General features: G+C 43.1%; 1 protein-coding gene across 1 annotated transcript in view; it reads left to right on the top strand.

Annotated features, from left to right (window-relative positions):
* cnot10 (CCR4-NOT transcription complex, subunit 10) overlaps positions 1 to 12,395 on the top strand; it is a 32,241-nt gene that overhangs the window by 4,684 nt on the left and 15,162 nt on the right. Inside the window, exons 5-13 of the mRNA XM_046045377.1 lie at positions 1,320 to 1,459; positions 1,960 to 2,043; positions 2,125 to 2,208; positions 8,540 to 8,657; positions 8,890 to 9,033; positions 10,123 to 10,325; positions 10,540 to 10,661; positions 10,989 to 11,168; positions 11,826 to 11,906. Coding sequence (XP_045901333.1) covers positions 1,320 to 1,459; positions 1,960 to 2,043; positions 2,125 to 2,208; positions 8,540 to 8,657; positions 8,890 to 9,033; positions 10,123 to 10,325; positions 10,540 to 10,661; positions 10,989 to 11,168; positions 11,826 to 11,906 — 1,156 coding nt within the window. The remainder of the gene's footprint in view (positions 1 to 1,319; positions 1,460 to 1,959; positions 2,044 to 2,124; positions 2,209 to 8,539; positions 8,658 to 8,889; positions 9,034 to 10,122; positions 10,326 to 10,539; positions 10,662 to 10,988; positions 11,169 to 11,825; positions 11,907 to 12,395) is intronic.

The raw sequence follows: 12,395 nt of genomic DNA, 5'->3' as shown, positions 1-12,395 counted from the left end.
GAGGTGTGTAGCTATTGACTCTGCAGAAAGGTGGTGACTTCTGCGCGCTGTGCGCCTCAGAATGCGCTGACCCCACTCTGTGATTTTATGTAACCTACCACTGTGAGTTTCTGTTGTTCCTAATGGCTTCCACTTTGTTATAATGCCGCTAACAGTTGACCGTGGAAAATTTAGTAGTGAGGAAATTTCACCAGCGGACTTATTGCACAGGTGGCAACCTGTCACAGTATCACGCTTGAATTCACTGAGCTCCTGAGAGTGACCCATTCTTCCACAAATGTTTGTAGAAGCAGTCTGCAGCCTAGGTGCTTGATGTTATACACCTGTGGCCATGGAAGTGATTGGAACACTTGAATTCAATGATTTGGAGGGGGGTTCGAAAACTTTGGCAAGATGTTTTTTGAGGTGGCTTTCTAATATGGGAGCATGAGAAATGGAGATCCTTCATCTCACCCTCCAAGCAATGGATTTGTCAAGTCACCGTGCAGAACTTCTGTCGTACCAAGTTCTGCAACACAACTTGACAGCATGCAGCATGAATTTTGCTCAGCCACGCTGATGCACCTCTGTTTCTCTGGAGTTGATGTTGTTGTCGTCGTGTGTTGCATTGGAAGTGACCCAAAAGAAACTTAGAAGTCTGGTTGAAACTGCCAGATTGAGACACATCTGTAGAAATCCAATTGGAATCGCATTTCAAACCATCTCCAAATGTATCTTGGATCCGATTTGTAAAAATTTGCATTTGATGTGTGTTGTTTGTTTGTTTTTGTTTTTTTTGCTGGCCAGACTTTCTAAAATCAATTTTTCTGCCTAAGGACCTGACGTGAGTTGACTCGCATTTCAATTCAATTTTATTTATATAGCGCCAAATCACAATCTCAGAGCACTTTTCATAAGAGAGCAGGTCTAGACCGTACTCTGTGATGATTTTTACAGAAGCCCAACAATTCCCACCAAGAGCAGCACTAGGCAACAGAGTAAGGAAAAACTTCCTTTTAAGAGGCAGAAAGCTCGAGCAGAACCATGGCTCAGGGTGGGCGGCCATCTGCCTCAACCGGTTTGAAGGCAAAGAGCTGACGCGACTTGACTTGTCGAGTTGAGATTGGTCCGGACAATCTCAACTCTGATATTGAAAACTGATATTGGTCCTGGCTCTAATGAAACACAGCGTCATGCGACTTTAAAATTTCACCTTGCGTGATGGACTGGACAGGACACCACAGTATTCTAGTTATTCTAACAGTGATATATTGAGATTTTATAAAGGTCCATGTGTCAGCTTTGAGTTTGGCATGGAGTCATTGTGGTATTTGTTCTAGAAGAGAAGTTTGCTCAGGCTGTGTGCTTCCTGCTGGTGGATCTGTACCTGCTCACCTTCCAGCCAGAGAAGGCCCTCCATCTGCTGGCTGTGCTTGACAAAGTGTCTGTCCAAGGAAGCAACAAGAATGGAAAAGGAGAGGTACCCACTGCACTACATTGTCATGAAAAGAAAATTACAGTTTTACACAACCTGCTCTTATTTTCATTATGGTAACATTTTACTTAACCTTTTTTCTGAGATCTGTGGTTGCGGTAAATCACTAATGAAGTCTAATAAAACAGAAATAGTCACTGTCACATTCTCTGTTCAACAAACTTGTTTAAGAAACTTGCCTCTGACATTTCTGCCTTCATCCTAATTAAATGGAGGTGAATGGGATTTAGTGTGGCAGTGGTGATCACAGCATTGGAAGATGCATTAAAAAAACTCAACACCTGTGTGTTAAAGTGGATAATACACAGACCTCTGTCAACAGTTTTCATTTGAACTACTTTCTGCCACAGAAATTCTTTATTTAGTCATGTAGTTGTGTCTGAGGCCACTAAGTGAATGTGTTCTCTATCAAGAAGTCAGTTAATCAAGCAAATTTCATTTCAGTATAGCGGTTACGGTTTATTGAGTGCTGTGCTTGATTCCAGAACAACAGTTCAAACAAAGATGGAGCAAACCAGAAGGCAGAGTTCACAGCCATGATCGAGGCAGCCAAATCAAAGATGCACCAGGCAAGAGCTGACAGATTTTAACATCCACTGTTTGTTTCATTCTCCATTCTGGTGACAGTCTGATTTTTGTTTCCTTTACAGTACAAAGTGAGAGCCTACATCCAGATGAAATCTTCCAAGGCCTGTAAAAGGGAGATCAAATCAGTGATGAACACAGCAGGGAATGTGAGTCTCAGCTATTTCATAACATCGTTCAATCATTTGGGAGGGGATATCATATATAAGATATGCAAATGATGTCATTGTTTTAGAAAAGATCATGGTCTTTCCCCACTGACTGGCAAATAACATGTCAGCACAGACAACATCTTCCACAATGCATTCACATGGAACAAATATTTAAATGACTGCTAGAATGTTGAAGAGCAGTTGTGCTAATTACTGCCCAGATTCAAAAAGAATCAGAATCGGGTTTATTGCCAGGTACATTTTCATATACGAGGAATTTGCCTTAGTAACATAAATAGTAATATTTAAATATATAAAAAGTAAGGAGATCAAAAAAAAAAATACAAGTATACAAAAAATAAAAAAGACAAAAGTTGGCAACATGAGCTGAGCAAGAAGCACAGTTGAGCATTGTAAAGTGTGGGGTCAGGAGAGTGTATGCGTGTGTGTGAGTTTGGGGAGGGGGGCATGAGAGTCACCGACAGAGGGGACCTGGGCCTTGTTGTGGAAGCCCACTGCCATCGGAAAGAAGCTGTTTTTGTGGCGAGAGGTTTTGGTCCTGATGGACCGCAGCCTCCTGCTAGAGGGGAGAGTCTGAAACAGTTTGTGTCCGGGGTGGGAGGAGTCAGCTGCAATCTTTCCTGCACGTCTCAGAGTCCTGGAGGAGTACAGGTCCTGAAGAGAAGGAAGATTGCAGCCAATCACCTTCTCTGCAGCGTGAATGATACGCTGCAGCCTGCCCTTGTCCCTGGCAGTGGCAGCAACGTACCAGATGGTGATGGAGGAGGTGAGGATGGACTCGATGATGGCGGTGTAGAAGTGCACCATCATTGTCTTTGGCAGGCTGAACTTCTTCAGCTGCCGCAGGAAGTACATCCTCTGCTGGGCCTTCTTGGTGAGGGAGGTGATGTTCAGCTCCCACTTGAGGTCCTGGGAGATGATGGTGCCCTGGAAGCGGAAGGAGTCCACAGTGGGGACTGGGGAGTCACACAGGATGATTGGGTAGGGTGGGGCTGGGCTCTTTCTGAAGTCCACGACCATCTCCACGGTCTTCTGAGCGTTGAGCTCCAGACTGTTCTGGCCGCACCAGGTCACCAGATGGTCGATCTCCCACTCTGACTCCCAGGGTCCTGGAGTCAGAGAGATGTTTTCCCATCTTGACATGCTGCTTCCTGTCCGTCAGGAAGTTAGTGATCCACCTGTAGGTGGAGTCAGGCACGTTCAGCTGAGAGAGCTTGTCCTGAAGCAGGGCCGGGATGATGGTGCTGAAAGCAGAGTAGGTTCCTGGCGAATCCAGGTGCTGGAGGATGTAGTGAAGGGCCATATTTACTGCAAGGGGTCCAGGAGTGGGTTTTTGATGAATTTCAGGTGGGACACAAGGTGCTCAAAGGACTTCAAAACCACAGATGTCAGGGCGATGGGTCTGTAGTTGTTTAGTCCAGTGGTCCTTGGTTTCTTGGGGACAGGGATGATGGTGGAAGCTTTGAAGCAGGCTGGCACATGGCATGTCTCCAGTGAGGTGTAAAAAATGTCTGTGAACACCGGAGACAGCTGATTGGCACAGTGCTTCAGGGTGGATGTGGAGACCGGTCCAGCTACTTTGCGAGGTTTCTGCCTCCTGAACATTCTGTTGACATCCCTCTCTAGGATGGTAAGAGAGGGGGATGTGGCCGATCAGTGGTGTGACGGGGGATGGTGTCAGGTCTGTCCCATTGTCTTTCAAAGCGACAGTAAAACTGGTTCAACTCGTTGGTAAGGCGTGAGTTGTTTAGGTTTTAGGTTTGTAGCTGGTGATCTGTCTGAATCCTCTCCAGACAGAAGCAGAGTCATTATTTGAGAACTGGTGTTTTAGTCTCTCTGCGTACAGCTGTTTAGCATCTCGCACTGCCTTGTTAAACCTGTACTTTGACTCCTTAATCCTGGCCCGGTCTCCACTCTTCCTTTTCCAACCTCAGCTGTCTGAGCTTAGTTGTTGTAACTCACCCTGGTGTGTGTTGGAATACAGCTATCTTCACAGAAGCTGATGTGGGACGTCACAGCCTCTGTATACTCATCCAGGTTGTTGGTAGTCCTGAAAACATCCCAGTCAGTGCAGTCCAAGCACGCCTGGAGGTTCTCTACAGCTTCACTGGTCTACTGCTTTGATGTCCTCACCACAGGTTTACAAATTTTTAGTTGTTGTCTGTATGCAGGAATCAAGTGAACCATGTCGTGGTCAGTGTCCCAGTGGAGCTCGAGGGACGGCGTGATAGGCACTGCTTACTGTGGTGTAGCAGTGATCCAAAGTGTTCCCCTCTCTGGTTGGACACTTTATGAACGGTCTGTATTTGGGGAATTCATGGCTGAGGTTTCCTATGTTAAAGTAACCAAGAACAATAACTAAGGAGTTCGGGAATGTCCGCTCTACCCACGGTATCTGATCGGCCAGCGTGCACTGTTAATGTAAAAACAGACACCTCCACCAGAAAGAGGCAGAGCGATAGGGACGTGTGAGTGAGAAAGAGAGAGAGGGCAGATCGAGAAGATGTGCTGCGTGAATGCGCTACGGCGCTCTGCAGTCAAATACGATTTTAAATAGACATAGTAAAAAAAAAAAAAAATTGAAAATCAATTGGTGGTAGTCAGCGTTGCTATTGTGGCGGGCCGCCACAAATAAATGAACGTATGGGAAACACTGTACTAGAAATACCTACTTCTCACCTGATTTATTACCTCAGTGAACACTTTCCTAAGCGTTTATGGTCTCAGTCGCTAGTTTCAAGTCTTCAATACAACATGATGTTCATTTAGTAAATTATGGTCCCATTTAGACGAAAATAGACCAGAAAGCCAAGTAAGCTTCAGGGCGGGATTATCTGTAATTGACAAGTCATTACCATGGCGACCAGTCAATCAGGCTAGAGCATAGACAGTATATAAGAAGTGGACGTAGTCATCGTGACATCACCCGTTGGTTTGTGGACTGCCGTTTTTCGAAGCCTTGGGTTTGGCTCATGCTGAGTTTTTGCAACCAGGAAGTGCCCAGACATGACCATATTTGGACGAAATGGCAGAGCTAACGGCCGTGTGCGGAGCTAACTAGCTTGCTTAGCTAGGTGCAGCTGTAATTCACGTTAACTGTCATTTTAAATGGGCTGATAACTTTGTCTAGAGAACAACAGTCTTAAAACTAAATGTACTCACCAGAGAAGGTGAACAGCCAACTCCTAATAAGCTTTTTCAACGGCGCTGGTTAAATTTACTCTAGTCACTCTAGCATTATTGACATGGTAACGACTTGTCAATCATAGATAATCCTGCCCTGAATCATACTTGGCTTTATGGTCTATTTTAAAATAAATGGGACCATAATTTACTAAATGAACATCATGTTGTATTGAAGATGACATTAAACTAGCGACTGAGACCATAAACTCATCAGGAAAGTGTTTACTGGGGTAATTCTTCAGGTGAGAAGTAGGGTCATTTTGCCATTATTTCTAATTGAGCTGGACTTCTTTTTGCCAGTAGAAGAGTCGCCCCCTGCTAGTCGTTCAATAGAATGCAGGTTTCAGGGACTTTGGCGTTCGCATTAGGTCGCTGACCGGAATCTTCCTGCTTGGGCTAGAGTGACTCGTTCCTAGGCACTGTGTAAATTTAACCAGCGCCGTTGAAACAGCTTATTAGGGCTTGGGAGTACATTTAGTTTTAATACTGTTAAAACTGTCAGACCTGTTAAAATGACAATTAACGTGAATTACAGATGCACCTAGCTAAGCAAGATAGCTAGCTGTACACACAGCCGTTAGCTCTACCGACTCATCCAAATATGGTCACGTCTGGTGCTGCTGGTTGCAAAAACTCGCCCACTACGTCCATTTCTTATATACAGTCTATGATATACATAGTGACTGCTCTGTACTTGTTGAAACCAGGTTATTATAATTTAATTTTGCTATTTGCTGATCTGGTGCTAATCTCTGTCGGTGGAAACGGAGCAGGGAGAAGCTCTGGTGCCTTTCATGCAGCCGTGTGCATAAAGTTGCTCGTCAAAGGTACTTTTCGTAAACCGACCAATTAGGGCTGTGCGATATGATATCTATCAGACATGCTGCTGTTGTGATGTTAGTTATAGCAGCAGGAGAGTTGTGAGTGTCGCTGCCTGGAGCTGCTGTGCTGCTCTGGGACGGTATTGTCTTCTCACGTTAGCTTTGCAGCAGGCAAGAAGCGTCAGTTTGCTAATCCACAACCTAGCTAACATCAGTTAAATTACTCGTCTCGTTGTTCACTCTGTCATGGTGTTGGATTTCTCTAGAATCGCATAACCCACCTTTCATAATGCAGAGAAATATCCTGAGTTATAGTTGGAAATGCCATATTTCATTGAATTTACCAAAAATCTTCTATATCGGGATATATATCGTTATTAGGATATGAAATGACCTATATCGGTATATGCAAATTTTTTTGTTTCATATTGCACAGCCTTACGACCTGTCAAACCCTGGAGTAGGTGGGACATTAAAAAAAGGGTGACACCTACAGCAAACCTTATTGACAAGGTAATACTTTGCATAAACAAATGAGAGGCTAAACACTATGTAGAGCAATTTGATGACTGAAAACAACCCACAAAAATGAAGTTTTGTCCAACTGTAATTACTATTGTACTATTGGTAAGCTATATTTATTGTATTTAACAACAATCCAAAGAAGTAGGTAGTAATGAAATTCAGATATTTAAATGGCTAACATTGCAAAGCAATATTACAGCATTATTACTGACCTCTGCTGCTGCTATTTTTATTTCTGATGCTGCTGTTATTTGTATAGTGTCAGATGGGGATTGAACTACGCACTTTACAATGCTCCGGCCAAACCACGTTCACTCCACCTTAATATGTCTGTTCCTTTTTTTTTTTTTTTTTTGTCTAGACTAGTTACATGCTTGTGTCTTGTAAGTTGATTATTGTGATCTTGTATTGAGCACCATTGGCCTTGAGAAACGGCATTTGGTTCATTGTGTGGATGAATGACAACAAATGAAATGTAAATGGCAGCAAAAAAGCGTCCTGCTCAGCACAGTGTGCAGGTAACAATCATTTACGTTAGTTGCGCATTGATTTTATTGATCATGTGATAGCTTAATAGCAGCAGTCAATCATGCAGTCAACAACTGTCTGAGGGAGAACCACACGTCTCCATTGTCTCCAACGGTCCGGAGCTGCATTTCCAAGTTTGGCCTTTTTCGTTCCAACAACATTGTTATCAATGAACCTCTAGATAATCAATTATTGACATTTTGTGAGTCAGTTCATAATCGTCCAAGTCCGCATCCTGATGCATCTAAACATCAATTATTTTCCACACCCCTGATGTTCAGCCAGACTATCAAAATAAAATGTAACCTTTAAATATATTACTAACATTATACTTTTTATTTAATATTTATAAATACATGTATTTATACTCATTACTTCTCCAGGTTGTGGATATATTTTGTTTATCAAATGGTCAGAAATAACAAGAAAATGCATAGATTTCGGTCATAAGGTAATTCTTTGCCTTTACTGTATATGTACCCGATCACGCTTACTGTTGTGTGAAGTCAGCCCCCAAAGGCCCATTCTGAGCCAGGAAAAACCCTGAGTTGTTAATTTGTTTTCTCCAATCTTAATAGTCGTAGGTTACCTTTTTAGCTTGTAGTTTAACTTTGTGTATTTTAGATGCTTGTTTAATTTAGCTTTAGTTGGTATTTGTCAGCCAGTGGTCAGAATGGGTCAGCACCCCTCCGGACTGCATAATCTGCAGCTTTCCAGCGGACGTAGAAATTGTTGTGGTTGTGTGCATTGGGCCTACCACAGTTACCACTGTTATTTCCTGCCTAATTGACTGCATTCTTTCCCTTGATGATAATCACATGATAGACAGACTTGCGCACGCACACACATTGGAGCATCTCTGATCTGCTAGCTCAACACAAATACCACACAAACTCTTACAAATGGCCATACATGTGATGACGGTTTCCAGAACGGACACGGATATTCTGACAGCAGCTGCTCCTGGCTGCTTAGCTCTTACTACCAGCTCCATATGGCTGTTCCTGCTGCGCTTAGTAATTGTTTTCCTGGAAAACAATTAAAAAATGTTTCAATGAAAAGCTTTCTCCTTTTTTAAGCTGCCACCAGAGCATAGTGCTTCTGGAGCCTGGCTTCACTTGGTGTACAAACCCACAACTTTATAACAAAAGAACAAGTTTTGATGGGGGTGGTTTCAAAAGTGACATCACTGCACACCCTGTCTGCTGGTTATCTTTCTGACCTTTGTTTCCTTTCCCCTCCCTCAGTCTGCACCCTCACTCTTCCTCAAAAGTAATTTTGAGTACCTGAGGGGAAACTACCGGAAAGCAGTGAAGCTGTTGAACAGCTCCAATATAGCAGAGCATCCTGGACCCATCAAGACGGGTGAGAACTGCTGTACCTCTCAAGATTGATGGCATCCTCTATAAGCTTAGTGTCAAAAAGCCATACAGCTAATTTTGGTTTGACTAACCCTAGTTAGGACTGTCAATGTGTCATTATTGACAAAAAGGTGCTGTGGACGTCTTCATTAGAGATGTATCTTTAGCAGTCACATTTGATGATTTTTATGTGCTAGATGATGGATTGTGCTCATGTCCTGACTTCTCTCATTCAGGTGAATGTGTTCGATGTATGTTCTGGAACAATCTGGGCTGCATTCACTTTGCAATGGGGAAACATAACCTAGGCATTTTCTACTTCAAGAAGGCACTGCAAGAGAACGACCACACCTGCACACAACTGGGAGACAACGGACAATGTGAGTCAAAGCACTGTCTCCTGACTGAGTCTGACACTCATCTACATATAAATGCCTTTTCACACGGGAAGCGATTTTTGCGCCTTGTAATTCATTTTCAATGAGAGGCGAGCGTGTAGGAAGGGAGGGGCGGGAATTGCGACAGCAGTAGCGACAAGCGGGCGTGTTCCTGTGAAACTGTCGTGGCCGTGCTCGTCTCACGCACACGCCCGCCCCTGCCAAAGTTCAATTGACTTGAACTTTTTGTAGCCTACGCGACGCGCAGCACAAAAAGAAGATGCCGTCTGACTTCCCTAAAATATGTGTGTTCACTGAACAGTTACCGGGACATTAACAGGAGGGCGTTTGCTTGACTACATTTATCAGCTGTATGAATAATATATATATATATATATATATATATATATATATAATACAGCCTACTAACATTTTACTTTAAGCTAGGCTATGAAGGAATACAGTGGCGCACAGAAGCCGTGGCCGTGGTTACTATCTATTGACTGCCTTCCGTTTATGCTTGTCTCGGAGGCTGTTCATATGAGAAGAGCAGAGCACTTACGATCCATATACAACACTCGCTGCCGTAGCCTATTGCCACCATTAAAAACCGCCAGGTCCCTGCCGCCGCTCGACTGTGGTAATGTTTACTTTTACCTTGTAGGGAATCCCTCACCTAACACAGCTCAGGATTGTCTCCTCATTGATTAGTGCATCCGAAAGCACAACTACCATCCAGCATTTTGGCAACGCAGAAGTAACAAACTCAAAGTAACAGGGCACCACTTGCTTCCTGGTTGGCAGGCAGCGGAAAAGAATGTCTTTTTTTTATTTTTATTTTTTTTGTCCTCCAAGGGAGCGTTTTCCTTGGAATGTGACATCATGTGAAAGCTATGAATATATTAACATCTGTTCTGTTACTTTTCAAAAATGTTGGAATCACAGCATGGGTGTGCATGGTATCAAGTGCACACCCATGCTATCTTATTGTGTATTTATTGAACTAAACCAATTAGAAAAATATATTGGATTATAACATGTGGGTCACCAAAAAGTAACAAGTCCCTTTCTTCTGTTACTTTTATTAAGCAGCTAAGAAGTTCACAGGTATCCCCATGTGTGCTCTACTAGCCAACAAGCGATATGAGCTGCTGTATAACTGCGGGATTCAGCTGCTGCACATTGGCAGGCCTCTGGCAGCATTTGAGTGTCTGATGGAGGCGGTGCAGGTTTACCACTCCAACCCTCGACTGTGGCTGCGGCTTGCGGAGTGCTGCATCTCTGCTAACAAGGGGGTATGATTTAACTGATGTAGTTCCTGATTTCAGTTTAGCTTTGTTTCATATTCAAGTGATTTTATTTTATTTTTTCAGCATTTTGCCTTACTGGAGCTTATTTTACTTGTCATTTTGCATGTGTTTTTATATATATGTTTTTGTCAGTGTTAATATCTGCTGTTACAGAGGACAAATGAAAATTATTTCATGGTCTCTGTGTTTATGTTTACAGGGGTCGGAGCAGGAGAGCAAAGGTTTACCTTGTAAAAAAGGTATAGTTCAGTCTACTGTTGGGCAGGGCTACCATCGCAAGATTGTGCTGGCATCCCAGTCTACCCAGAATACTATCTACAGGTCAGTGTCAACCCCGACAAGTCCAACAGAACAAGTGAAACTACTGATGTAGACTTTAACCTTTACTGTCCAGCAGAGGGCAGCAATGCTTCATGTTAGTTGTTGTTGTTGACACTCTTAGCTAGTGTAAAGGATGCTGTTAATCTTTAACATTTGCTTTCTTGCCAGAAGTAAGAAGATCTATTCATGTCTGTCTCTACATATCTCATGACTGTGCATTAACTATGATAGAGCTGGGTGTCACTTAGCCTAGCGTAGCATAAAGACTTTAGGCAGAGGGAAACGGCTTGCAAAATACTGTACTGAATGTGTGTGTGCTTTGTACAGTGAGGGTCAGTCAGCAGCTATACCAGTAGCCAGTATGGAGTTTGCAGCCATCTGCCTGCGGAACGCTCTGCTGTTGCTGCCTGAACACCAGCAGCAGGACACCAAGGCAGAGAACGGCTCCAAGAGCTCCAGTCAGTCAGGAAGCACAGAGAGCGGCAGCGAGAACAGTGATGCCTGCAGGTCACACACACACACACACACACACACACACACACACACACACACACACACACACACACACACACACACACACACACACACACACACACACACCCAAACAAACAACACTATCAGAGCACCTTAGACCTCAACAGCTGTTCACCATCTGGTGATGTCTAGGGTTAAGTATAGACAGCCAGTTTCTAATTTTGTACGCTCTGGAACATTGTTGAGAAACTTGCCTCGCCCTTCTACATCAGTTCCTGAAAGGGAAGTTTGGAGGTATCACGTTCCCTCCCTACCTTGCTACTTATACATATAACAACGCATGCTTCACTGGAACAAGTACTTAAAACAAATTGACATTAATGTATTGGCTGATTCACAGATGGTGTGGGAGTGAATGTGTTCTGCATTAGCGTTTAATTCATCACAGTATATAACTTTAACTGTGTGTCATGATGTAGACCAGTTGAAAATCAGTGGAGTGTTTCTGCTGTATACAGGTGCTCAACTGTAAATGGGTCTCCATAGACTGGAATATAGTATTCTATTTAACCTATAATAACTCATCATATCAGTACTGTACATCATATAGCCCATAATCACCCTTTTCACAGTTGATCAGTGTTTATGATCTGATGATCATTTTGATGAATGCTGTTGTGTGTTTTGCAGTGGGAAAGGTCAAGAGACTGATAAGTTCTTGTCGGCAGCTCCATCGTCTCCTCTCAGAAAACAAGAGGTAGAAAACCTCAGGTAATGAGACTTCTCTTCTGATTTTCTCTTCTGCCCTCAGTTCTGCTATTCAGTAACATTAAAGAGGTATTATTCTGCTCATTTTCAGGTTCATAATCTTATTTAGGGGTTGTACCAGAACAGGTTTCCATGGTTTAATTTTCAGAAAACACCATATTTTTGTCATTTCTGCACATTGCTGCAGCTCCTCTTTTCACCCTGTGTTGAAGACTTCGTTTTAGCTAAGGAGTGATGCATCTTGTCTCTAAATGATCTTTGTTGGGAGTTGCACATGCGCAGTTCCTAGTTAAGGACTACTAGCCAAGCAGAATAGGGTGGGTCAGTGAGAAGCCAGTAAACAGCTTCGGTTCAGCTGTACATGTTCCTCTTACCAGTTTAGCAACATAGACTGGAGTTTCAGAGTGGTGAGTTATTAATCTGTAACAAAAGTATCTTTCATCCATAAAGTTTTAACTGAGCTCTGTCTCTACATCACAGTAACGACTTCAT

This window comes from Micropterus dolomieu, linkage group LG03, assembly GCF_021292245.1.
Source record: "Micropterus dolomieu isolate WLL.071019.BEF.003 ecotype Adirondacks linkage group LG03, ASM2129224v1, whole genome shotgun sequence".
NCBI lineage: Eukaryota > Metazoa > Chordata > Actinopteri > Centrarchiformes > Centrarchidae > Micropterus > Micropterus dolomieu.
The sequence above is the reverse complement of the archived record's forward strand: the minus strand, read 5'-3'. Positions and strand labels throughout refer to the sequence as shown.